Source organism: Peromyscus maniculatus, chromosome 18 (assembly GCF_049852395.1).
Source record: "Peromyscus maniculatus bairdii isolate BWxNUB_F1_BW_parent chromosome 18, HU_Pman_BW_mat_3.1, whole genome shotgun sequence".
Classification (NCBI taxonomy): domain Eukaryota; kingdom Metazoa; phylum Chordata; class Mammalia; order Rodentia; family Cricetidae; genus Peromyscus; species Peromyscus maniculatus.
The window spans coordinates 40,761,630-40,789,338 of record NC_134869.1 but is presented as its reverse complement, the minus strand read 5'-3'; the positions used below and the strand labels follow the sequence as shown (position 1 = coordinate 40,789,338).

Genomic DNA, 27,709 nt, shown 5'->3' with positions numbered 1-27,709 from the left:
GTAATTATACTATAATTGGATAAAAGAAAAAAAATGAGGAATCTTTTTCCATACAAACCAAAACTGGGATCAGAAGTCTACCACCAGGCCTGGCTAAGATCTTTTTAAAAGATAATTATTTGATATTGTCGTCATTCCTAATTTTAAGTCTTTAATGTTTCCCCTAAACTGCAGGTTACTTGGAAGTCTCTGTTAATTATGATATTGTGGGCCATGTATTACCCTATGTATTCTAGTCCGTGGAGGGCCAGCATTTAATACATTGTAGTATCTCTGCACACACTGATCCCCCCCTCTTTCTGGGGCCACCAGTGGTTCATGACTTCTGTGTTGTTTCAATGAATTTTTAAATGCTATGCATTGGGAAGTATTTGATGTCATACTCTGGAGGATGAAGTCTTAGAAGCATATGTGTAGTTATCCTAAGATGACTGATTTTTTAACAGTGTGTGTCTTTCACTTAGAAGATTGTCTTGGTATGACATCCAGGTATCCATCTTCACTAGTTGCTGCTAATTTATGCTATTGGATTTGATGGTTCTAAGGACATATATATTGTCTGTTACTGTCTGATTAAAGTTTGTGCCACTGGAGGGGCTTTTTTTTTTTTTTTTTTTAACTCCCTTCTAGTCTTTGATGTTTATTTTGAACCCAAGAAGTCTCTTCCTAGCTGTCTTTTCTCCAGCTTTCTTTGGTAAGCCAATTGACCTAGAATTCTAGTCTAGTTCCTTTTAGTTACCTCATGCTGTGTGTTTCTAAGTGTAGTGTAGTCCTGAACACCTCCACCCCCAGCCCCCACCACTCCTTTCCAGATGAATTGATTTCCTTTGAGGGGAGTTTCTAGAAACTGCCATGTTCTAGGATCTGGGACATTATACAGGCCTTGGTCAATTTGGCTTATGTATGTGAGACCTCTGTAGTATGAATGGCGTGGGTTGAGGGCCATCATATTTGCTAAGGCCATTGAAAGATGGTGGAGAGCCAGATAGAAAAAACTCTGTTCTGCCTCTCCTGGGGAGATGCTATACCCAGGACAAGGAGAGTTTGTGTTCCCCAAAATATTGTGTACTCTAATAAATTTATCTGGGGTCAGAGAACAGACAGCCACTAGATACAAAGGCTAGAAAATGGTGGCACTCACACCTTTAATCCTAGCATTCCAGAGATAGAAATCCCTCTGGATCTCTGTGAGTTCAAGGCCACATTGGAAATAGTCAAGCATGGTGACACGCCTTTAATCCCAGAAAGCCAGCCTTTAATCCCAGGGAGTGGTGGTAGAAAGCAAAAAGATATATAAGGCGTGAGGACCAGAAACTAGAAGATTTTGGCTGGTTAAGCTTTTGGCTGGTTAAGCATTCGGCTGGTTAAGCTTCAGGCTTCTAGCAGCAGTTCAGCTGAGAGCCATTGGGATGAGGACACAGAAGCTTCCAGTCTGAGGAAACAGGACCAGCTGAGGAACTGGCAAGGTGAGATAGCTGTGGCTTGTTCTGTCTCTCTGATCTACCAGCATGAACCCCAATAACTGGCCTCGGGTTTGATTTTATTAATAAGAACTTTTAAGATTCCTGCTACATCTCCCTGATTCCTCTCTACCCAGAGGAGATCTTTCATGGTCAGCTGGTGGAGGGAGGGAAAGGGGGAGTGAAGTCAAGGTACATACTAAGATTCTTACTGTTATTATTGACGGTTAGTAGATTATCTGAAGTGTGGCTAGTTTTGTTTTGCTATATTCCTTAGAACTGTCCCAAGAGAACTATTTTTTTCTTTTAAGATTTTTTTTCTAGTAATGATTTCTTTCATTAATTGAAATTCAAATATTAAGTGAATCTGTTTTCTCTGAATAACTTATAGGCATTTTGTTGAATTTTTATATGCAGACATTTTGTTGAATTTTTGTGTATATGATCCATAGGAGTATTTGTATTTGAATTTTTCATCATCATTTAATGCATTTTCTTTTGGTGTAAGAGTGATAAAAATGAGGTATTGTCTCCTGATTTCTTTTCTGGAATATGTTGTGTCTTTAACTATATTACACACTAGCGAAACTACATGGCCTAGGGTGGTGGCTGTTCTTTATAGTCAGTTAACTTATTCTAGCAGATGCAAAGCTGCTCAGGTTTTTATCAGAGTGAATTCGGGTAGCCTAAAAAGATGTTAAAGGACAAAGTTACATTCATCTGAATTTCTACTTCTGAAAGTTGTCCCTTTATTTCTTATCAATTTGATGCCTGGGGGCTTAGTACTCACCTGTATTTCTTATGCTGTGATGCCTGGGCCTCAGTGCTCATGTGCTTTCTGCATTCCTGATACTGATAGTTCTGACTTACTAGTCTGCCTAAGGTGCATTGATTTTTAGTCTTTTTTTTTTTTTTAATTTAAAGCTCTAGATTGGTACTATGGTCTTCATACTGATTTTTTTTTTTTTTAGTGCACTCTCCCCCTTTATTATTTCCCTTTTACATGCTGTGTATTCATTTTTACCCTCTTAGTAGTTTTGGGAGGTGTAATCTTTAGTGGTTGGCTTGCTCTGTCTTTTAAATATAAGCACTTAAAATTATATATTTCCACTAAGTCCTAGTTTATCTGCATTTCACAATTTTTGTGCTGTTTATTCTGTCTTGCATTGTGATTTATCCCCTGTGTTCCTAAGTATATTTCTTTGTTTGGTCTTTTAGAGATTGTTCTAGGAGCTACAGTATGTACACTTTGCTTTTGTAAATTTGTTTACTAAAGCTGTAGATTCATCAGAAGACATCCTTCATATGAGTTCAGTTCTTTAAAATATATCATTTAAAAAATGACATATATAATAGGGTGACCAGAATTTCTGGACCCTCCTCCCCCACCTTGGCTCCCTGGTCCTTGTGATCCCCATGGGAAAAAAATCGCAGATGACACATAACATACCCAGAGTAAAGGGGAGCCAACACTGAAGGGTAAGAGAGGACACGGCCAAAGGGATATGTCCGATAGACATTTTAGGTAGCCCACATACCCTTCTCAGGTCTTCAGTATAAACAACTTTCCCGGTGAACTTTGGTCAGCCATGTGATTGACAGGCCTATTTGGATTTGTTTTTATCAGAAAGCCTCCAGCTGTAAGTAATCTTAAAAGCTTTGGCTATCTGATGACCTATGGGGAAGTTCAGAATGTCACTTTTCCTCAGGCCAGAGATAGGAGTCAGATAGCACTTCTGACTAGTACTGAAAGCTGTGCAGTTCATCCTTGGTTTACCAGCTGCTACTTAGGAGGCAGCCTGACCATCCCCAGTAGCCAAAATCCAACTAGCCACCTGACATCTGATAAACTAGTTGGTTTTCTCTTTTAAAGAACGTGGGATCAGCCGGGCGTTGGTGGCGCACGCCTTTAATCCCAGCACTCGGGAGGCAGAGGCAGGCGGATCTCTGTGAGTTCGAGGCCAGCCTGGGCTACCAAGTGAGCTCTAGGAAAGGCGCAAAGCTACACAGAGAAACCCTGTCTTGAAAAAAAAAAAAAAAAAAAGAAAAAAAAAAAAAAAGAAAAAAAAAAAAAAAACCAAAAAAAAAAAAAAAAAAAAAAAAAAAAAAGAACGTGGGATCTTGGCTGTTGGTTTAGTTGAGTGGTGAAACACTTGCTGTGCCCACAGTCTTGATAAAGTCCTTAGCAACACACAAAAGTAATTTGTTTGTAATTACAGTGATCTTTGAATATTAATCTATCTTGTTTATGGTGGTGTTGGGCTTTTTCTACTATTTCTGATTATGTGACCTATTGTAACTGAGAGGAGTATTGAAAAATGAGATGTAAAGTTATATGTGTTAGTTCCACTTTCAAGGTTACTATTTTAGTTAGCTTGAAGCTCTCTTGTTAGTTACAAGAAGACTGTATGTCTTGGGTTCAGTTGGTGAAGTGCTTAAGAACCCACAGTAAGAAAAGCTAGACATAGTGATGAGGCTTGCAATCTCAGTGCCAAGAAGTTGGAGACAAGGTGCATCCCTGGTTTTTGTTGGCTGGCCAGCCTAGCCTGCCTCCTGAGTTCTAGGCTAGAGACCTTGTCCCTTCTCAAGAGGGAGGTGCGTTCTCTTTCTTGCTTTCTTATAGCCAGGTCACCTCAAAGATGATTCAGTCTAGATTTTGAGCCAGAAATTTTTTTATTCTATTTTACCTGTTGTCACTAATTAGCTGTATGTTTAAGACTCCCCCAAATTATCATTTCTTTTTTAAAAAAATCTTTAAAACAAGATGTTTAAATGAAATGTGCTTTGATGGTGTCATGTTGTGTGTGTCTCCCCCCCCCCCCTTTTATTCCAATCTAGAGATTGTAAACCTTTTGGTTTCATGAATGGCTCTTGCTTGAAACATGTACACTATTTCTTAAAATAATACTTCTTATGTGAAAAATCAATATGCTTCTGAAAGTACTGATTATATTAGAATTTAGGTTTTAAAATAATGATTACCTATTCAGTGTCATGAGTATTAACACAAAGTAATGTTTAGACTGATAATGGTATAAATGATAGTTTGAGGCAAATGAAGTGAATGATATTTCTACTGAAAAAATTCAGTGGTGACAAAAATCACAGGTGCAGACCTATTAGAACTATGGGCTTGTTGCCTATATTTTCTATTATGTAAATACTACATTTCAGTTAGTGGGTGGTTAGTAAAATGAAGATGTAATTTCTCCTTTTTCTCTTGTTTAATAAGCCAGATACTGACAAGGAAGGTAGGTTAACTCTTTTGGATTATACTGATTATTTACTCTTAAATGATAAGGGGAAATTAGGAAATAGGAACAACCATAGGATTCCTGAGATCAAAGAGACATTGGGGAGCCAACCAGGAAGCTGGGTTACGGTTAGACAACTGTTAGAATACTGACAAAACTGGAAAGAGTCTGCTATTTAATACCTTTACGGTCTTCATCCTTAAATTGAATTGGATTTGGAAACCGTAAAAAAGGTGTGATTCATAGAAAGTCTAGTCATTTCAAAAGGTCAAGGGAAATAAAAAAAGACTTGTATTTTAAAAGTGTTTTAATGCAATTGAAGTCAGTAAAGCATTCAGTGTATTTTGTGGTTTATTAATTCAGTAAAATTTTATGTTACATGTCACTGTTGTAGGCACTTAAGAGTATAAACATGCTAGACAAAGCCTCTGATACAGAAATAGAGGGTATAGATATGATAGATGAAAGGGTAGATTATTGAATCTATTTTTAAAGAGCAACAACTTGTTTAAAAATGTTTTATATTGCTATGGATTTTAGTTTATTGATACAAATTTAAAGTTAATTTTGTTGTACTGTATGTATATTTCTACTCTTGTTGAAAGTATTTTGTTGGTGCAACTCATTTGAAATTGTATATAGTTGAGAAGTACAGATTGGTCTTCTATGATAATCAAACTTGTAGTCATGTTAATTAAGTTTCTAGGTATACATAGAGATATTTCAATTAGGTAATATTCAAACACTTCAAAGACCTACAGAATATGGTATTTGAAATGTTTTAAAAACTTAAACTTTCCTGGACAATGAGACACTGCTGCTCCTGGCAGCACCTATTTACTTCAAAGAGAAAGATGGACGTTGAAGACACTCTATATGGAGTTTATCTTCTTCTTGGCAAAAGTAGCCATTTGGGCAAGAAACTGCTCTTGCCTGGACTGCTGATAATATGTTGTAAAAACTGGACATGCAGGACCCATAGGAAGGTGACCACTGAACTTTGCAAAGCAAGATGGTCCTTTGGGTTCCTGCTTTGCAGAAGAAACTGCCAGACATTCTACAGGACACAGACAGAAGTGACTAAGAGGCTCTAGGCCTATATGCTGAAGAAGGATGCCCCAATGTTGCAGAGGAACTTTGGATGACTGTCCAGGCAGGCAGCTGTCTCTGTCATTTCCAGAATTTTAGAAGTTGCTTACGATGCATTTCCTGTTTACTTAGGTAATGTTATATCCTTCTAGGGTCTTTGATGATGTAGTTGGAGACCATATAGTTATAATTTTCCTTGGTTATGATAAAAGATAAATTAGATATAATACTTTAGACTCACAAATATAGGATAGAATATTTTCTTTAATTTTGCCAAATACAATTAGACTAGATATTGTAACTATAATTCTTGCTTGATAACTGTTTTGTTATATGTAATTTTACTGTGTTAAAGTTAAAACCTTTTTGATTAGATAGAAAAGGGGAGGTGCTGTGGGATGTCGTTCTATATGCTGTGAATATGTGTTGCTCTGATTTGGTTGATGAATAAAAAGCTGATTGGCCAGTACCCAGGCAGGAAGTATAGGCGGGGCAAGCAGAGAGGAGAATTCTGAGAAGAGGAAGCCTGAGTTAGGAGTTGCCAGCCAGGCACAGAAACGAAAGCAAGATGACAAGACAGAACTGAGAAAAGGTACCAAGCCATGTGGCTAAACATAGATAAGAATTATGGGTTAATTTCAGTATAAGAGCTAGTCAGTAGTAAGCCTGAGCTAATGGCCAAGCAGTTATAATTGATAAAAACCTCTGTGTGATTATTTTGTAAAAGGCTGTGAGAGTGTGGGTGAGAGATTTGTCCCAACTGCGGCCTAGGTGGGACACAGGAAATCTTCCAGCTACAATCCTCTTTTAAGGACTTGGATAATAAGGGTTGAGAGACAAACGAATGTGAACAGAATCCAGACAGGTGGGTGGTCAGTGAAGACAGACAGCTAAAGAGAAATGTCAGTGTTGTGAAGGTGCCTGGCATTGAAGAACTGAGGTGAGGTTGTTGGAAAACGTCAGCAGGTGCAATGACCCTAAGTTGACAGCTGACGGGAAGCTTGGGACAAGGATGACGATGCTGTCTCCTCCTGCTCCTCCCTCTTCCTTCCTTTCTTCTCCCACATATCATTATCACTCCATCCTCTCCATCGTCGTTCCTCTCATGCTCGTTACACTTCTGCCTGCACTGCTCTTCATCCCTGCAGCTGCTGGGGTCTGAAGAATGCCATCCTCGGTGGCTCACTGAGTGGCCTGACACTTAGGTATGTTTTAATCCCTCCTGTCTCTTCACTGTCAGAATCATTTCACATCTTTCGTCCTGCCTTAAACCTCTGACATCTCCTTTCATATCCCTTCTTTGAGCTGATGGCTTTGTTTTGTAGTTTAGTAGAAAAACAGAGTGCCTGGGGATTTGCTTTATACTTCCAATAGATGTCTACTTATTTAAATCTACCCTACTTAATAACTTTCTTGCAGCAACATAGCCTGTGCCTAAGTCCAGTCTCTTAGACATTGTACCCACATTTACTAAAAATCACCTGGAATCTGTCCTATCAGTGTTTTCCAAGATTACTTTTCTGTTGTGATAAAACACCATGACCAAGGGACAAGAGTCTATCATGGATGGGAGACATGGTGGTTAGATAGGATGCTCATTCAGAGCTTACATCTTTTGTTGTAAGCACAAAGCAGAGAATAAACTGGAAATGATTCGGGTCTTTAAACTCTTAAAGTCTGGTTCCAGTGACTGACTTCCTCCAACAAGGCACATCTCTGAAATCACCACAGTGCCACCAACTGGGGACCAAGTAAGCATATATATGAGCCTATGGGGGACATTCTCATTCAGAGTACCGCTTTTTTGTGTCTTATAAACTCCACTTTAGATAGTCTTTTGGCCATTCCTTATTTTGCTCGCATTTATGGCATAACGCTTTGTAAAAGATGTCTATATTTTATCTCTAGTTACTCTGTTTCTACTCTCCTGCAGTTCCTCTGTCGTGCTAGTTTGTTTCTGTTGTCGGACTAAAGCTGTTGTTGTGAAGTATCCCTCAAATGACTTCTGTGCTGTTAAATACAGAGATTAATAATCAGGCTATTTACTTCCAACAGTTGCTTTTCTTTGAATTGATCCCCTAGTTGTAAGAATATCTACACAGTTCTCTTTAGTTTTCATCTAATTCACTTTTGCTTGGAACTAGAGCACATGGCTTTGTCTTTATATATTATGAGGCAGTTGAATAACACCAGGTTGTGCCGTTTCTTTAAACTTAAAGCAGCTTTATGTAGTAGGGAGGCTACAGAAGACCCTCTCTCTTGCCCTGTCTTTCATTCCATTCCATTTGCAAGCATGTGGTTCAGAAAGTGTTGGCATTTGTCATTTAAGTTCAGTAGGACCTCTTTGTGTATTTCATTTTATATGACCATTAGTCACAGACAGTTTGAGTATCTTGCATTGCCGAGCCTGTTAAACAGATATATCTGGGTGTTGGGTGACCAAAATTCTTAAAATATTTGTGATAGAATTATGTATGGTCAGATTAAAAGAAGGATATCAGAAAGCTGCCACTATAGAGATACAAAAACTAAAGTTATGAAACATTAAATTGTGATGACCAGAGAATTGATTGATTTAAAGGTAATATTATTGGTTAACTTTTGTTTTTCTATGTCAGTAAAAGAAACCTTCCATTTTTACATGTTAATACTTGACCTTTGAAATCTGAATTATTAAAATATTTAGAAAATATTTTTAGTTAATTTGGCATTTTTGCAAGACTAATTGTAATATGCTCCTACTAAAATTCAGGAGTTTCTTTTTGTCTCTGGTGTTTTTTGTATATACTAGTAGTTATCAACTCAGGTTTTGAAAACATTTATCCATGTGATCAAACTATAAATTAGTGACAGCCCTTGCTGTCATTGGCATTTTGCTGTCACTTGGCATTTTGAGACAAGGTTCTTGATATATACCCCAAGGTAACTGTTTATGGTTAGTTTTAACTGTCATCTTGACAAAATTTGGAGTCACCTGGGAGATGGGCCTCTGAGCACATTTGTGAAGTACCATGTGCATGCTGGGAATCCAACTGTTGTTGAGATTTCAAGGGTGTGCCTTTCCTGCCATAGTTAGAAGATACAGTCTTGCAGCAGAATTCCTAGTCCTCTGGCTCTTACAGCCCTCTCCCTCTTTTTGATTTTTTAGCCTTAGGTGTAAGACTTGCATACGCTGTAAATATACCTAAATATATCTGTTGCCTCTGGACAGCCCACCGCCAGTTGTTTTCAGCATTTGATTAGTTGTAGCTTTCTGTTAGGCTTTCTGTATTCTGGGAAAAGAAACTTCTTTAGTGAGGGATGAGAGCTACTCTCTCTGTCAGTATAAAGCTGAGCATTTAGAATACAGTTACCTATGTTTTGTTTGGCTAAATGCGTTTACTTTGACTTTTATTTGGTTTTGATGAAACTGGTCAGATTTTTTAGTTGGTTCTAATTTATAGCCAACCCAGAATAGACCTTCCTTGGGTTAAACAAACAAACAATAACAAAACCAACCTTTGCCAACTGGTGCAACTATTTAGCCTCATTAAATGCATACTTTTAACTTTTGAGTGTATAAGGATGACTAAATTACAGATATTTTAGATACTACTTCCAAACTTCAAAAATTTAGACATTATTAGAAATACTATTAGCACTGTAGTTGTAGAAAAAGTAGTATTGGGAAAGTTATCTATAATTGTCTACTTTTCTGAGTCACTTTTTTTTTTTTTAACAATTTTGTGAATTAAGGCCAGAGAAGAAACATTGATTTAACTTTTCATTTTTGCTTTTCCAGCAGATCATATTGGGGTAATTAAATGTCTTACTCAGTTTTGCATCTATGTTCATAAGGGAAATTGGTCTATAATTCTCTTTCTTTGTTTGGTCTTTATATGGTTTGGGTATCCGGGTGACTGTGGTCTTGTACCATGAATTGGGTAGTGTTGCCTCTCTTTTCATTTTGTGGAATAATTTGAAGAGTATTGGTGTTAACACTTGTTAGAAAGTCTGGTGGAATTCTATTCCCAAACCATCTGGCCCTGGGGTGTTTTGGGTTGGGAGACTTTTAATGCCTGCTTCTATTTGACTAGGAGTTATAGGTCCATTTACATTGCTTGTCTGATTTTGATCTAACTTTGGAACTGGGTGATTCATTTCTTTTATATTTTCCAATTTGATGGAGTAAGTACACATTTTTAAAGTATCTTTTTATGATTCTCTGGATTATTTTTGTGTCTGTTAAGTCCCCTTTTTCATTTCTAATTTTGTTAATTTAAATACACTCTCTACCTTTTACTTAATTTGGATAAGGGTTTGATTTTCTCAAAGAACCAGCTATGTGTTTCATTGATTCTTTGTATTTTTTTTTATATAAATTGATTTCACCCCTGAATTTGACTGTTTCTTGCTGACTATTCTTTTCTAGTGTGGTTTCTTTTCTAGAGCTTTCAGGTGTGCTGTTAAGTTACTAGTATGAGAGCTCTGCAGTTTTTTCCCTCCCTCCCTCCCTCCCTCCCTCCCTCCCTCCCTCCCTCCCTCCCTCCCTCCCTCCCTCCCTCTTTTCTTCTAACTTAGTGCTATAAATCATCTGCCTCTTAGAACTGCCTTCGTAGTGTCCCATAAACTTGGGTATGTTGTGTATTCATTTTCATTCAATTCTAGAAAGTCTCTAATTTCTTAATTTCTGCATTGACCCATTTTTTATTCAGTAGTGAGGTATTTAGTTTCCATGAGTTTGTAAGCTTTCTATTGTTTTCAGTTGTTGATTTCTAGCTTTAGTCTGTGGTGGTCAAATAGGATGCAAGGAGTTATTTCAGTAGTCTTGTATCTATTGAGTCTTGTGCAGTGAATTTTGGAGAAAGTTCCCTGAGGTGCTGAGAAAGAAAGTATATTCTTTTGTATTTGTGTGAAATGTTCTGTAAATATGTTAGGTTCATTTGGTTTATAATGTCAGTTAGCTCCAGCATTTCTGTTTAATTTTTGTCTAGATGACCTGTCTATTAGTGAGAGCAGGGTATTGAGATGCCCTACTGTCTGTGTGTAAAGGTCAGTATGTGATTTAAACTGTAGTAATGTTTCTTTTAGGAACTTGTTGCCTATGTGTTTGGTGCATAGGTGTTCACATTTGCAGTGTCCTCTTGGCAGATTTTTCCTTTGAGTTTGTAGTGTCCTTTCCTGTCTCTTTTGGTTGGTTTTGTCAGATAGTAAAATGGCTATCCCAGTTTGCTTCTTAGGTCCATTTGCTTGGAATATCTTTTTCTAACCTTTTACTCTGAGATGATGTCTGTCCTTTGATGTTACAGTGTGTTTCTTGAATGCAGCAGAGGAATGAATGAATCATGTTTACACTTTGGTTTTGTTAGTATGTGCCCTTTATTTTGGAGAATTGAGAGAACTGATGTTGAGAGAGATCAGTGATTGTTGATTTCTGGGTTTTGTAGTTGTTGAGTTGGTGGTGGTGTGTTCATGAGTGCATTTTCCCTCTTGATTTTGATTTGTCTGGGGTGATTTATTTCCTGTTTTTTCTTAGGTGTGGTTAAGCTCCTTAGGTTGTAATTTTTCTTCTAGCACATTTGTAGGACCAGATTTGTAGATACTGCTTAAATTTGTTTTTATTATGGAATGTCTTGTCTTCATCTATTATAATTGAAAGTTTTGCTGGGTGTAGTAGTGGGGTGGTGTCGTCAGTGGTCTTTTAGAGTCTGTAGAACATCTGTCTAGGATTATCTGGCTTTTAGAGTCTCCATTGAGAAGTCAGGTGTTAATCCCAATAGGTTTGCCTTTATATGTTACTTGACCTTTTTTCCTTGCAGCTTTTGTTAGTTTTTCTTTGTTCTGTAAGTTTAGTGTTTTTTATTTTAGGATTTTCTTTTCTGGTCTACTCTATTTGGTGTTCTGCATGTTTGTACTTGGGTATATATCTCCTTTAGGTTAGAGAAACTTTCTTCTGTGATTCTTTTGAAAATATTTTCTCTGCTTTTCACCTGGGTTTCTTCTCTTTCCTTTATTCCTATTGTTCTTCAACTCGGTCTTTTCATAGTGGCCCACATACCCTGGATGTTTTGTGCCTGGATTTCCACTTTCAGTTCTTAAACTGTTTTATTCATTACTTTTCACTGTTTGTGTTTTCATAGATTTCTTTACGGATTTATTTATTTCCTCCTTAAGGAACTCTTATATTCATAAAGGTTGCCTTAAGCTATGTTGGAATACTCAAGGCCTGCTGTGGTAGGGATGCTGGGCTTTAGTGGAGACATATTGTCTTGGCTGTTATTGTGTCTTTACATTGGTGTCTAGTTATCTGGGTTTGGGAGTCTTGTAATTCTAGGTACTAATATCTGGTCTTGTCTTTTTCCGGTGGATGGTTTCTGTTGCCCTCTCTGGTTCTTAGGAGAATGTGTTGGCTGTATGTTGTTTCTAGGTTTTTTTATGAGATGCTGCTAGGTGTGGTCACTGGTAATATGTTTCTAGGTATTGGGAGCTGACACTTAAAAATGGGAATGGACTAGGGTTGAGTGGGACACAGAAGGGAGGAAAACAGGGTGTTCCATCAAGATCTGCTTAGTCCCCTGGGAATGAGGGCTGTAGCTGGGCTGAGCAGTTAAAAAAAAAAAAAAAGAGGAAGGCTGATTCAGGAGACGCCAGTCCACCGTCCAGGGAGCAGCATGTAATGACACACAGGTAAAGCTACAGAACACGTGGTGACATATAGATTAACAGAAATGGGCTGAGTTTAAGTGTAAGAGCTAGTCAGTGGTAGGCCTGAGCATTGGCCGAGCAGTTTTAATTAATATAAACCTCTGTGTGTTTACTTGGGTCTGAACGGCTGTTCACTAGGTGAGAACATAGAAAAACTTTCAGCTACAGAGGGAAGAGGATGAAGAGAGGCCACAGCAAGTCTCCCACAGAGCTGGGATGAGAATCGAGGAATGGAGGGAGAGGTGAAGATCTGCAGTTCGCCTAGCTGCTTGGTTGGCTGCAGAGGCCTGCGGGTTCCCAGGAAATGCCTAGTGGAGTTTGGGGCTGGGATAAAGCAGTGAGTGTGGCGACAGAAGGAAGATCTGTGTGGTCCACTGGAGATGGGCACGGGCTGGGGTAGTTCTCCCGTGGTTTGCATTGTTCTTGATGAGCAGTTATTCGTTAGCCAGTTCCCCACCCTTTAAAAGTCTTCTAGCACTTTCTCTGCAGTTTTATTCATAAATATTATGGTAATTTTACTGTTATTCTACTTGGAAGATTTTGAATGTGGCTCTGTGAGTTTATGTTTTCCATTTCAAAATTAGAAAATGCGGCGTTGTCTTACTCTTCCTGCAGCAGTAGTTAAATTAATGTAGCCTTCGGATACAGCATCGCAGTTCACTGACGTAACGGACGGTAATTCACAGTGCACACAGTGTACCGTTCCTTCAGTTCTTGGCTTCCCAGTGCCTTTTCTCACCCGTCTTCATTTGTGATCTTTTTCCTGTCTTCAAGTTCATTAAACTTCTCTTTTGCTGCATATAATCTACTGTTTATCCACTTGTATTTTTCTTTACATTTGTTTTTTTAGGAGATCTTGCTGAGCCTTAATATAATAATAATATAATTAATATAAATTTTGATCATGAACTCAGTGATGTTCCATATATTTGTATTCTAGCTTTCCCCAAGGGTATGGTCTTACATAATATAGTCAACTATTTGATATCAGAAATTGTCATAACTGGTCTACTGACCTAGCTTAGATTTTATCAGTTTTGTGTACTCACTTTTTGGCGTGTTTTTTTATCGTTTTATGATAATCTGTTATCAGGCCATCCAAGTAAAGAGACAGAAATTGTAACCGTAAAGAAATTTGTTTGTGCTGACAAACCTTGTTTGATATTTAATTTTGATGGTCACCTTGACTGATTAAGATGCCTAGAAGGTTGATAAAGTATAACTTCCTCCTATCTTTGAGAACCACTATGAAATCATTTCGTGAGATGATCAGCTTATGACAGTCCTTCATAATCATCTAATCCACTGGTAGATTCAAAAATAGGAAGAGGAGGAGGAGGAGGAGGAGGAGGAGGAGGAGGAGGAGGAGGAGGAGGAGGAGGAGGAGGAGGGGGAAACTGTTTGGAGGAAGCAGTAGTCCTCACTGGGGGCCAGTCTTCCAAGTGTGTGTCTTGCTCTGCCCCCTTCTTTGTTCTACTTCTTGGCTCCTAAGAGTTAGACATCTGCTTTAGCATCGCTTATCAGTCCTACTGGACTGAAACCTTCGAGACTGAAGTGTCTGTCAGGGATTTTGTCCAGTAGCAGGCAGACCTTGCGTTGACGTGTGTATTTGAAAGTCTAGAACATAGTTAATGATACTTGCTTTAACATCTTTGCCTGATAATTCCACCATTTGTCTAATTGCTGTGTTTACTTTCCTTTGCTCTTTGTCAACTTATTATGAGTGTGTGTGTTCCCGCTTTTTGGTAAGTATCGTATACTTACTGTTGGGTTCTTTTATGCTAGTTCGTTGGGTTGGTTTATGTATTGTTGGGGCTGTTTGAGGTGACATTGTGTTACTTAGAATTGGGCTAATCTTTTCTGAGCTTGATTTTAAGCTTTCTTACGTCCCTCCAGTCTTTTTCTAAAGCTTATTTGATTTGCTACTGAGAGGATTGTTTCCACTACCCCTAAGTTTTCAGAAGACTTCTGGAGGCTATAGCTTTTTCCGCATTCAGATACAAATCATTCCTCAACTTAAGCCTTAATAGGAATCCTCTGTTCAGGTCCTTGGAGTGCAATTCTTCAGCCTTCTGTCTATTTGGCCTGCAGATCCTAGTTACCTTGTTTCCTCTTTCTGACTTGGAACTTGTTTGGACTGTTAAGAACTTTGAACTCTGATTGGCTTTCACTTTGCCTTTCCTGTCAGCCACAAAGCCCTTCTTCCTTCCTACAGTGATCAGGGAGCACTGGAGAGCTCATTGCATTAGTTCTGTTTTCTTAATACCCGAAATGACTGGTGTTTATATAGCAAAACTACTATTTTTGTATATTTGGTTTGATTTAAAGTGGATGAATAAAGCTAGTCTTTATTTTATGGAAGATATCTCTGCTTAAGAGAAAATTTCATTGTTTGTAAAATACATACTATTATGACTACTTAACTATTTGTAGGACTTTGTGGGAAAACAGTGTATAAACCTGTTTTGGGGAAATGAAATTTCTGTTCTTGGTTGCTCATTTTCTTCTTTCCCCAGACAGTCTTAGGTAAATAGATGTAATGGCGTCCTTCATTTATCACACCTCATTGCATCCCCCCAATGTGAAGTATCACCACACTGTACCGTTCATTGTCTTATTTAATACAACACAGTAGTAGAAGACAGTAGTGACAGATGCTCATCTTTCATACTTGCTCAGAAGAATATAAAAAGTACCTTTAATTTTTCTCCTTTTTATTAAAAAGAGATAATGCTCCTTTAATATAGAATATTAGTTCCTATCCTGATTAGAATCTAGAAATATAGAAGAAAGCAAAGAGTAAATAAAGTTTACGATCTGTCATCTTTCAAAGTAAATATTTTTCTTTTAAAATTTACTGATGAAATGTTAATTTTTATTATTAAAGTATTACTTAGCACATAAAATTTTACTCCTAATTGTCTTTTTTTATATAATTAGGATGTGCTGTTAAAGTTATGTGGCATTAAGGTATTAAAAATTACCTTGTTAATTTTAGATTTTAAATAGATCTTTTGATGAAATTTATATAATGAAAGTGTACTATATGGAATTTTATACAAAATATATTCAAGGAGGAAAGTATTCTTCTATAAAATATAGTCACTCAAATTTCAGACTATTGTCCACTGGATTCAGTTAGCGTGACTATATTAAGATAGATCCTATCTTAAAACTTTATTAATACTATTATATTAAAACAAGATTACCATTTAGAAACTATACCATGTGCTTATTTATTTATATATTTATTTATTTTGGTGACAGCCAAACCTAATGGGACATCCAGTTTGCTTGGTAATTTTTCCTTTAAAATACTGCAATTCCTGACTCAGGAATATAGCACTATGATATAGCCCTTACCCAGCATTTGCAAGGCTCTGTGTTCAATCTCAAGCATGGCATAAATTAAATAATAATGCAAACAGTTTAAATGATGACTACATTTATAGCAGTAATTATATAATGATTTTAAAAAATCCTTATTTTCGAGAGACATTCTTTATTCTAAAAGCACATAAAAAGTTTCTAGTGAGTATTTACACTTTTGCTTAGAGTTGGGCATCTTAAAGTATTTCAGTCCAACACATACCATGTAGGATGGTCAAAACTGAGTAAAACCATAGCTTCTGCAACTTCCTAATTGTTTTAGTGTATGTAGTAGGAGCTAGGAGATGGCTTTATTATATTGATTCTTTGTAGAATGTTGTTCAATAATGTTAGTTTTTCTTTTTTTTTCTTTCTTTCTTTTTCTCTCTTCTCTCTCTCTCTCTCTCTCTCTCTCTTTCTTTCTTTTTTTTTTTTTTCCGAGACAGAGTTTCTCTGTGTAGCTTTGTGCCTTTCCTGGAACTCGTTTTGTAGACCAGGCTGGCCTCGAACTCACAGAGATCCACCCGCCACTGCCTCCTCTGAGTGCTGGGATTAAAGGCGTGCACCACACTGCCCGGCTAATGTTAGTTTTTCATTTGAAAATTATCTTAACAGATTGTGTTTTAGAGGTAATGGATACATATTTGTAAATCTTTGTATTTGACCTTTGTAGTAATACTGGTTTGGGTTTTTGTTTTTAAATTGTGGAGCTTGGGACATGGCTCATTGGTTGTAAGTGCTTACCGCTCTTTCAGAGGACTTGGGTTTGGTTCCTAGCACCCTAGCACCCATGTCACAAGCCACACAACTACCTGTAACTCGAGCTCCAGGGCACCTGACACCCTCATCTATCCTCTTGGGCACGGTTCCCATGAACACAGACATATGTATATGCATGTACTAATTTGTGTAGAAATTTGAAGAGTTTGTGTGTGGTGCTGTGTATGTGTGCAGTATATTTGGTGTGTGGATGTGGAAGGTGTCTTCAGGAGCCACATGAAGCTTCCCCCATGGGAATCACCCTCACTGAGCCTGAAGCTCACTGATTGGGGTGTGCTGGTTGGCTGGCCAGTGAGCTTCAGGGATCTGCCTGTCTGCCCTCCGCCACCCAAGGCTGGCTCTGGGCTGGAAACTCAGCCCTCATGCTTGCAAGGCCGGCGCTTTTCCCACTGAACCATCTCCCAGTCCTCACCTCTTCACGGATTGTAGATTAGATGCTTCTACTCTCTTGTCCTAATGTACATTTTATATGATAGTAAAAATCAGTTGTTTTAAATTTGAATGCAAAATTATAATGGATAGCAACATTATTAGTTCAGTAGCTATATATACTACTTTCTCAGAGTAAATTTTTTGTACTACTAAAGCTATTTGTCCTGAAAATGTATCATGTACTTTTTACCTTTGAATCTTTGAACTTTGAATTTTATTACATATTTCTGAAATAACATTTATGGTAATTCTTATCTCAGTTTCGATTTGTTTTTTAAAATCTGACATGCAGAGTGTATATTTATTTTATGCTTTTTTACCCAGGTTAAGAAATGAGTATCATTAACCCCCTCTCTCATGCCAAAAAGTAAATTCTATTGCAGTGTGCATGAAATTGGAGGGCTGAAAGGCAGGCATTTGTTCTTCATCATTGGAGTTGATGATGATAGAACATTGGATTGGGTTTTTAATCTAACAATGATCTTAAAACTATGATGTGTTTACATCTCACAGTGTGAAAATAAGCTTTGTGAGTGACATGAATCAATGTATAAAATGGCTACATTCCTAGTAGTGAAGTAGTAGTGAAGTATAGGCATTGGGGTGGGAGCATCTAGTTAAATGACTGAATCTGAGTTAACTGGATATTCTCAAAATAACCAGAGACCATTTAGGACCAGAAAATAAAAGTTAGGGGTAGGTTTTTTTTTTTTTTCTTTTCTTTTCAGTCAACTTTGTTTTCATTCACTTTAAAAGTGTCTTCTTTGTGTGTAATGTCTGGTGACTGACATGGTGGGAGTAGATGTGAGGGCAAGTTTTCATATTAGACAATCTCTACTTCAGAGTCTAGTGCCTGCCTTGAATACCCAAGAGAAAAGGTGGGGTAGAGTGTAAGACAGCTACTTCTTGATTTGGTTCTGTTTGCATTTTATATGTCATGTTGAATGTTTTTGCTATTGTTATATGTATTTACATGTTAGTAATTTTGATGGCTTTTGGATAATTCCACTCTAGAGGGAGAACTGGTGGGCGGTCCTTCCTGTGACACGACCCTTGAGTGACAGTTCTATTTGATTGCCTCCAGTACTGTGAGGAAAGGACACGACTCTATGGTGAGGACTGATGGACATACATTATCTGAGAAAAGAAACTACCAGGTAAGAATTTTTTTTCCCTCTTTCTCTATTTGTCATGTGACTACATTGAACTGTTTTGATGTAATATTTAATTGGAACTAGCCGATTACAACGGATACACCTCCTGAAAAATTTAAAAATTACACAATGGAATTGACAGTTGAAATAATTGTGAACACTTTCCAAAGAGAAACATGTTTATAATGTATATTTAGTACCAGAACAAATTGTCTGACATATATGCCAGCATTTAGGATGATTTTTATATATAATGTATGATTTTATGGCTGAGTTCCAAGGCAGTAGTTCATAAAGTATTATTTTTATATATACTCCTGAAAGAATGAAATGTAAGTTTGGGGTTATATTTTGTATAGTAGAGTGTTAGAGAAACGTAGACAACATTGGATAAGTTATAGAAGAAATGTAAATGAAGTCTAGGAATGTCTGATGACCCAGATCCTATTTAATTTGTCACTGATTTGCTGTCCTTACATCATCAGATTCTGTTTCCTTACTTATTTAACACTAACATCGTTTATATAATTATGTAGGGATGCTCAAAAGATAGTGGAAATGCAACATTCCTGTTTCTTCTGCACTTTCAAAGAAGGTGAATTTTAAAGATAGTGTTATTGTACTGATTTAAAAAAAAGAATAGCGTTTGAAATTAAGTTTAAATGGAACTTGTTTTATTTCATTTGATAGTGACTCCATTTTGAAGTGTGAAGTAATGTTAAATACTGAATAAAGTTGCTGTAGAGATGAACTGTTAGCTTCCTGTACAGATCTGTATTCAGCCCTTTGCTCCCTCTCATCTGAGGAGTTGCAGTCTTTTGAGACCCTAAGACTCAGTGATAAACCAGCTTTGACAGAGGGCGCTAGTCATTTGTTTAGTGAAATTAAGCCTTTGTTTCCCTGCTTTGAGGCAAGGGGACACTGGAGAAAACTGAAAGTGAGTTTTTATGGTGTGTGTCAGCAAAGAGCCTTTGATGAAAAGACTTGGGTTCTGGTTTGGAGCACTATCCCCATAAAAAGATGCTTCTGCATCTGACCTAGAGCTTTCACCTAACTTGATAGACGAAGGTTTTGGCCAGATTGTTATTATTTTAGTAAGAGTGTAAGCTGAGACTACTAAGTCAGCTCTCCCTATAACCTCCCTTTCCTGATTTGTCCTCACAGACCTGACTGGCTTTTGCTGGTCATTTGTAGTTGAACCCACTTCCCACAGCTTGAGAGGTTTTTAGTAGTCACACTGCTTGGGCTTCTGCATCTTTCGTTAGGTTTTGTTAGATTACTTGAAGGACATTGTGATTCTCAGTAAGGATGCATTGAGGTGCTCACAGTGAGTGTGACTCTAGAACTTTTGTTTGATTTACACCTTACAGCTAAGTTGTGTCATGGAGCCATATTCATATTCAATTCCAGAATTTATACTTACAAAAGGAATACAGCGGTTCTATTTTGCACATGAATAGAGTTCCTTACTTTTGCTTATACTACTCAAAAAGTACTTTATTCCACAACTTTTTAAGCTTGCCTGGAAAATGCATTGGTTAGGCTTTTGCCAACTGAATATATTTTTCCGTTACCTTTTATTGCTATACAGTGTTGTCCATTGTACATTGTAATGTCTTTGGAAATAGTTGTTTAAGTCTGAATTGTAAAATTATTTTGTTTTTGAAGCCCCTCTGAAAAGAACCTATGAATGGAAGCATGGTTTCATATCTAGCATCAAGACGAATTTATTAAGAGTATATGGGATAGCCAGAGAATGTTGAATCACCAAAGTAAAAATTGTATTTTTTTTAGTAACTCTTAGGAGTTTGTGTAGTCTTAAGATGAAACCAAATTGGAGTTTATAAATTTTTACTTTATAGGAATTATGTTGTTTTCATTGTTAAAGTAGACTTACTGTGTCTGTATAACTTTTCATTTATTTGAAAGCTTTCAGCTTTGGAATTTGTTTGATTCTTTAAGCGTCCTGATAATAGCCTAATATTTGAGATTAACAAGAAGACTATGTCTCTAATTCTCATTTCCATATAGACCTTATAATGACTTTGAGTTACACGTAAGTTGAAGTACTGATTTTTGTAGTAATATCTGTCTACTTTGTTTTTGTCAATGAGTTCAGTTAAGTATTTGAATATAGTAGATGAAGTTTGTTTGCATAAATAAGTTAGTTTAGGAAAGCAATTTATTCATAGTTCATTCATTTGAAAAGGGTTGTCAAGCTTTTTATAAGAAAGTGGACATTATGTCAGTTTTTAAAATTGTTTTCTACAATTTTACCTTCTGTATTTTACACTAATTTTACCATAGCTATGAGCATGTCTAAATCTAAGTCATCCTAATTACCACCTTGGCTCATCAGTGGCTTTCTCTCATAGTCCAGCTTGAAACATGACACCTAGTTGACTTTTCCTTGTCCTGTTCCTGCACATGATTTTATTCCCTCAATACCTCTTCTCTACCTGCCTTGCTGGGTTTGTCTATTTAGTAATTCAAAACTGCTGTGACTCTCCTCGTATCTTGTGCCCCAGGCTTTAATTATCTGGATCTCTCATGGATTGATGGCCTTTATTCATGACTCAGGAATTTGCTTTCCATTTTTCCAGAAGCTGTCCTGTAATGGGCTCATGTCCTGTAATGTTTTTCCTATTGCCCTCAAATCTTCCATGCTTGTAGATTAGTGTTCACCTTAGCCTAGAACAGCCATCTGTTGTCCTCCAGTTTCCTGTGTACGTTTCCTGTGCAGTTCTGTAGACAGTAGCCACAAATGGCTACTGAAACTCATTTCAGTTAAATGATACTAACATTTTAGTTTAGCAGCCAGGCAAGCCACATTTTACATGCTCAGTATATACATCTGCTAGTGGCTAATGTAGCAAATGCTGCACATTAGATTTTTTCTATCATTGCACAAAACTGTAAGACAGTGCTTCTGCATATAATATGCGTGTTGAACACTGGAGCCATACTCTTTATTTTGGTACTGTCAGTACCTAGTGTGGTACCTGCTATATGGAGATGTTCAGCACCTATTGTTGGAGGAGTTACAGTGAAAAACTGAAAGGAAGAAACAGAGAAATAGGCTGGATATCAACCAGTGGTGTTCCCAAGATGCTTACTATGAATGGAACCTTCTTTCATTTATCTTTTAGCAATAAAAATAATTTGTTCCACATACAAATGTTGAAGAAAACACAAAGTCCAATGTGAAAGTTCATCTTCATAACTTTTTTCTTAATTGTTTGCTGTGTTTCCTAGTGAGTAAAATGCAAATGTAAAGATTTGCTGCTCTTTGGGTTTTTTTTTTTTTAAAAGCAAATGTGTATTTTCAGCTTGCTTATTGTACTTATGGAGATATTGCCATATCTCATTTCTTGTTTTTTTCCCCAGAAGTAATCATTAACTAGAGTTTATTGTTTTGTTCTTTTTTAATATGTATTTTTATTATGTATGTAGTTTTCATATGTTTTGACAAATTATGCCTTAAATTCCATTGTTTTGTGTAGGGAAACCGAACTTTCAGCCTACCTAAACCCCAGACATTTTCCCAAGTTAAATACTCAGCACTTGACAGTATAATAGAATGTACAAATTAACTTAATTATTAAACACATAAACAGTTAGGTAAGTTTGTTTTTATTTGGTAAATTTTAGGTATTGCTGTATACAGATTAACATTTTATACTGCAACAAAGTTTAAGTATAAATAGGCAGTGGAAGTACCCCTTTTCCTTTTTTTTCACCTTTTGAAAATTTCAAGACAGAGTTTCTCTGTGTAGCCCTAGCTGTGCTGGAACTTGCCCTGTCCTTGAACTCACAGAGCTCCACCTCCCTCTGCCTCACAAGTGCTGGGGATTAAAAGTGTGCCACCATGCCTAGTGGAAGTACTCTTTTTCATTTTTTTTTTAAATGGTTTTTCGAGACAGGGTTTCTCTGTGTAGCTTTGCACCTTTCATGGAACTCGCTTTGTAGACCAGGCTGGCCTCGAACTCACAGAGATCTGCCTGGCTCTGCCTCCCGAGTGTTGGGATTAAAGGCATGTGCCACCAATGCCTGGCTACCCCTTTTCATTTTTATAAGTTAGCATTGAAAAATTTTCTGCAGTCCAAATGGATCTGCAGTTAGTTGATGATGTCTTGGAGTCATAATTGTGCCAGCTAGCTTGTACCTGGTACCTTCTAATGTGTTTAGAAACATTAACGTCTGTGCATCTTCAAACGTGTAAAATCTGAAAGCTGAGCAACGAATATGAGAGAACCCTTGGAATAAAATCTGTGGGAACTGTATGAATAGTTAATAGTTGAAATTTGTCAGATCCAGTGCCTAGATAATGATCGAGGTAGGTTTTAGTCCTTCTTGTTACTATTTGGTGTAGAATAAAGGCAAACAACAGTAAGCAGATGGAAAAAATAATTACAAAAGAAAGACTAAATCTAGTGAACTGGGTCACAGTATTCTCTTTGCTCTTGAAAATCTTGACAACAAAGGGCCCTAACTATTGTCCCAGACAGAGATACAAAGCAGCAGAGTGGGCTAAAGCTCGAAATGAGGACTTTCTGTGTTTGTTCTTCTGCGATTACAGCTACTAACAGGTGGTTCGCAGTAATGGTAATAATATAGTAGTGTGATCCTTCTCTGTGCCACACTCACACTTTGAGCGGTACAAGTGACTTGGAATTTATAACCTAAAATTTTTAAGTAAAACTTGGTATTTTATTTGGCCTTCTTTCTCTTTTCCATGTTTTCTTGGCCAACTAACATCAGGTTAAATGAATTTGCAAGTTCCTCACAGGTTGATTCACTGTTACATTATGCTAGCTTTCCTTTATGTTACATACAAGCATTTTTCTTCTGAAATCAGAAAATGACATCCTGGTTGTTTCTTTAACTATTCTTATGATGTTTATTTCTGTGTGTTTGTTTCATGTGTGCACACACACAGCATACGTGGCGGAGGTCAGAGGACAACTTGGTGGGGTTGTTGGTTCTCTCCTTCTAGCATGTGGGTCCTGGTTATTAAACTCAAGCTCTGTGGCAGGTGTCTTTTCCCACTGAGCCATCTCCACTGTTCATGACATTTGTTTTGTGAGAACTTGTTTACTTGTAATAAGTTTACACACTCATGGTTTACACACACCCTTAGTGTCTTGGGGTGTTGTGTGTGTTTTATTGTAGTTCCCTTAGGAACAAAAAATTCTACCAAGTAAATCTGTTAGCCAAATGTCTTACAGTGATAGTTTAAATGTAGTTAAAAAACAAGATACATCTTGTTTTCCAAGGATTTAAAAGTATCTGGTGGCACACCTTGTATTCATTTTGTGACTATGGCCTCCTTTTGGGATTTTAGGCCCTAGGCTTTACGTGAAAAATAATTGTTTTCTTCAGAAAAAAGCAACTGCTTTGCCTCAACTGTGAATATGGAATGTATTCATTATTAAATTTGAAATTACTCATACAAATACCTCTGTGAGCTAGATAAATATAAAAGCAAGCAAAGTTGTCTTTGATGATGCTGGTATCAATGATGGCAGCTTCATTTGTTTGTTTTTGGGTTTTTCTGAACTCCCATATTAAAACAGATATATAGCCAAACTAAAACCCATTAGCATGTTTGTTGTAATAAAATTGGTGAGATGGTATTCTTGGGAATCCCAGAATGAAAGTAGGTGAAAACAAACATCCTCCGTTTATCTGTTTTTGTAGAAGCAGTTCACTGTTGATGGGATAGAAACACTCCATTCATTCAGCAGACGTTCTCTGGTTAGTATGATTAGCTAGCTTGAAGTCAGAGTAGAGCTTTTGCTAAAGTCATTAGATGACTGTAAGAGACCTCATTAACTCCCGTGCGAGGACTCTGCAGGTGCTCCCTACCTCTAAAGAATGCCACCAAGATAGTGCGGTGTGTGGCAGCAGACACTGGAGGACGGGTCCAGATGGAATGGGAGAGAACAGAGCCAGGGATACCCCAGAGAACAGCCATGGATAGGTAAACATTGAATGAAAACAATAAAAGAGGGGACTGTATGAAGGGAAGTTATCTGATAAAGTAAGACTCTAAATTTCTTCAGTTGTCAACTCCCAGAGTATGTTTGCGAGTATACCAATTTTAAGTTTCATCCATACAATTAGTATTTGTCAGATGTTCAATAATGTCATAATCCATTGAGATAGTATTCAAGACTTGTTTCCTTATTGAGATGAAAGATATTTTCACATAGTCTTCTAAAGATAGAATTTTAAATTCTTTAAATTCTGCTTTTCCTGTTTAACTTGGAACCTATCTGAAATGGATAGTAAGGTCTGAGTTAGGCAGGAGTCCAGTGTCCTCTCCCCACTGTCCTCCTAACTAACCAGTGTAGCTTTCTGTCTCTGTTATAAGAAGTTCATGCTGTTCCTCTCTGTGTTCTGTTACTTCTGTGTTCTGATAAGCTTGTCCGTGCCTATACAATGCTGCTCTGTTTTAAACTGCCATAGCTTTATGTTTGATATTTATGTCTTTAACCTTGGTCTTAGTCTGTTGACACATTTTGAATCTCTTAAAGACTCTCCTCCAGCTAAGAAAATATCCCAAGTTTATGAGTGAAATTGTATTGACTTTGTTTTTGGTTGGAGAGGATGATCCATTTATAGTTTTCTACCAGTCTGAATTCATGTATTGGGATATTCTTTTTCTCAAATTCTTATCTTTTAAACAGACTTTTAAATTCACTCATATTTACACCTAAATACTTTGATTTGTGGTTATAAATGATACATTAAAGGAGTATATTGTATATGTATTGGTATTAAATTAAAATAGCTATTCTTTTTCAAATTGAGGTGTTTTTTGTGTGTTTGTTTGTTTGTTTGTTTGTTTGTTTTTTTGTTTTTCGAGACAGGGTTTCTCTGTGTAGCCTTTCCTGAATCTCACTCTGTAGACCAGGCTGGCCTCGAACTCACAGAGATCCACCTGGCTCTGCCTCCCAAGTGCTGGGATTAAAGGCGTGCGCCACCACTGCCCGGCTCAAATTGAGTTTTATAACCATCACTATTGCAAAACTTTTATTCTTGTAATTCATTAGTAGTTTTTTTTTCTTTTTTCTTTTTTTTTTTTTTTTTGGTGTGTTTTCATACCAAGAATCATTTGAAATGATAGTTTTATTTTGTGACTAGCATGTCTAAATTGACCAGTATTTCTGATAAATTTTTGAAAAGAAATTGTTGAGGAGTAGTAATCTTTTTCTTGTTACTTACCTGACAGGGAGAGCTTTAGGTTGTCACCATTAAATAGGGTGTTGGCATGGTGATTGTTTTATAGATACATGTTGATGGGGTAAAGAAACTGTTCCCAGGATATTTCATTTTTCCTGCTCCCTTTCCGCTCCTGTCTGTCCTGTGCAATTCCTTCTTAAGGTGTCTGTGCTGTCTTTGGTGCAGGTTATCACTTGAGCCCAGCTGGCCCCAAATTTGCAGTAACTGTTCTTGTTATTTTATGTTGATTTCTCCTGAGATCCCTCTGTGGCTGGAGAATGTAGTTAGTATAATACAAATTATTTATGGACTCAAAATGCTTTGGGGTGCTGTGTTTTCCTGTCTCCCTTCCATGTTCAGCAGCACATTAATTTCCACTGTTTGTTCGTCTATCCCCCTGAGAGTACTGCTGGACATGTGGTTAACGCACTGAGTAAGTCGAGCATTTCTTGTGACTCAGTGGAACGTTTTGTTTTTCAGTGGTCTGTTGTACTGCCTTACATGCGTGTTTGTTTTCTAGGTCTGACTAAAATTTCTCTTCCTAAGGGAACACTTTCCCTTACATCTCTGTTACATACTTTCATTTTTTGTTGTTTGGAGGGGGAGTAATCGTGGGTTTTCTGCTTTTCCAATATCACCCATAATTTGATACTTAATGGCCTTTTTCTTTTTTCTTTATTTTCTACCCTTTCTATCTTTTTTCCTTCCCTTTTTTTTCTCCCCATTTCCTCTCTCTTTTCATTTTCTTCATGTTTTTGATTGGGGTTTCATTTTCTTTACTAAAAGGTTTACCAGAGGGTTTTCTTCTAATTTATATAGCTGGTGGTGATGAATTCTGTTAGGATTCCTGTGTGTGAAAATGTCTTTTATTTTTTCTTCATTTTAAAAAACAGTTTTGTTCAGTAAGAAATTAAGAATTGGTAGTTTCTCTTTTAGAATTTAAAAGATAGTGTACTAGCTAGGCATAGTGGCACAGACCTGTAGTCCCAGGGTTTGGGACTGCAGCAGGCAGATGGGGAGTGCTGGTGGGCCTGTCCGTGCTGGATGACCCGATCAACATGCCAGTCAAACAGCTTGAGAACAGGGCTCCCTCCACTGGCTTATCACTTCCTCCACGGTCTGCAGCGATTGCTAACTTGAGTTGCCGATGTGTGTCTCTCTTTGGCTACTATTAAGGATTAAGACTTTTTGCTTTATTATGATAAATTTTTTGCTTGTTGCTATTGTTTTTTGTTTTGTTTGGTTTTGAGACAGGGTTTCTTTGTGTAACATCCCTGGCTATCCTGGAACTCACTCTGTGGAACAGGCTGGCCTTGAATTTACTATGATAAATCTTTAATGTATGGTTTTGATTATGACATAATTTTCTTCATGACTCCAGTGTTTGGAAGTTGTGTTCGTTTGTAGTTTTTATCAAATTGTCTTTTTTTTCCCCCTTCACATGTCTTCTGTGCTTTGTTTCATGGGACTCAGTACATACATGCAGAGCTGCCCGAGAATCTCGCTCCGTTTACCGAGTCCCTGCTGTTCTTCTGCCCTCCGCGTGTTCTGTTAAGTGGTCTGTGATCCCCGCGTCTCCGTGTTCTGACTGACCGTGCTGGCTGCTTTTCTGCCTTCTTTGCCCATAGCCTCTGATCGTACTGTCACTGTCCACTCACCCTGCCATGTGTCACGTTTCTGTCCGTAACTGGAGTTTCCTACATGTTAGAGCTACGCTTACTTTACTGCTCCTTTGCATAATTGATTTTTTTTTTTGTCCTTGGTAGTTTTATTTTGCTGTCTTATATATTATTTAGCATTTGTGTTAAAGTTCTTGAGGTTTCCTGGGGGTAGAATTAAGAAACATTTGATCCTTGTGAGATCTTTCTCTTGTTTCTGCCTCTGCTTCTGCCCTTTTTCTTTTTTAAAAAATTTCATTGAAGAGAAACATAGCTTTTCGGTAGAGCCAGTTTTCTTCAGCTACTAAGCTAGTGTTTTCTGAGTACTTTACTCCTCCCTTGAATTGCAGTGTTTTCTGCTCTGGCTTCTGGGAACATTGATGCTGTGTATTTCAGGGCAGCCTTTAGGATCAGGTTCTTGGTTCTTGTCAGGTGGTTCTCTCCCCCACTGTTTCCTTGCTGGTCAGTACTGTACTTTGGGCCCCTCTCCAGCTCTCCTGAGCTGTTTCCCTGTGCAGCTCCTGTCTAGCTAGCTTTCTGGGCTGCTTACTTGAGGTTCTAAGAACTTCCTGACTGAGCTCCAGTGCTCAGCTTTCCTCCAT

The 27,709-nt window shown here is 37.4% G+C and overlaps 2 protein-coding genes across 16 annotated transcripts in view; one reads left to right on the top strand and one right to left on the bottom strand.

Moving 5' to 3' along the window:
* Nucleotides 1-27,709, top strand: part of Cnot2 (CCR4-NOT transcription complex subunit 2) — a 101,416-nt gene that overhangs the window by 19,563 nt on the left and 54,144 nt on the right. For 4 of the 8 annotated variants that reach the window (XM_076553934.1, XM_076553929.1, XM_076553930.1 and 1 more), the window contains exon 2: nt 18,083-18,225. In XM_076553934.1, coding sequence (XP_076410049.1) covers nt 18,178-18,225 — 48 coding nt within the window. In that variant the 5' untranslated portion in view covers nt 18,083-18,177. The remainder of the gene's footprint in view (nt 1-18,082; nt 18,226-27,709) is intronic. The other 4 variants (XM_076553935.1, XM_076553933.1, XM_076553931.1 and 1 more) reach the window with 1 other exon arrangement.
* The window catches only part of LOC143269162 (uncharacterized), a 65,415-nt gene that overhangs the window by 8,043 nt on the left and 29,663 nt on the right, over nt 1-27,709 (bottom strand). The gene's annotated exons all lie outside the window — the stretch shown is intronic.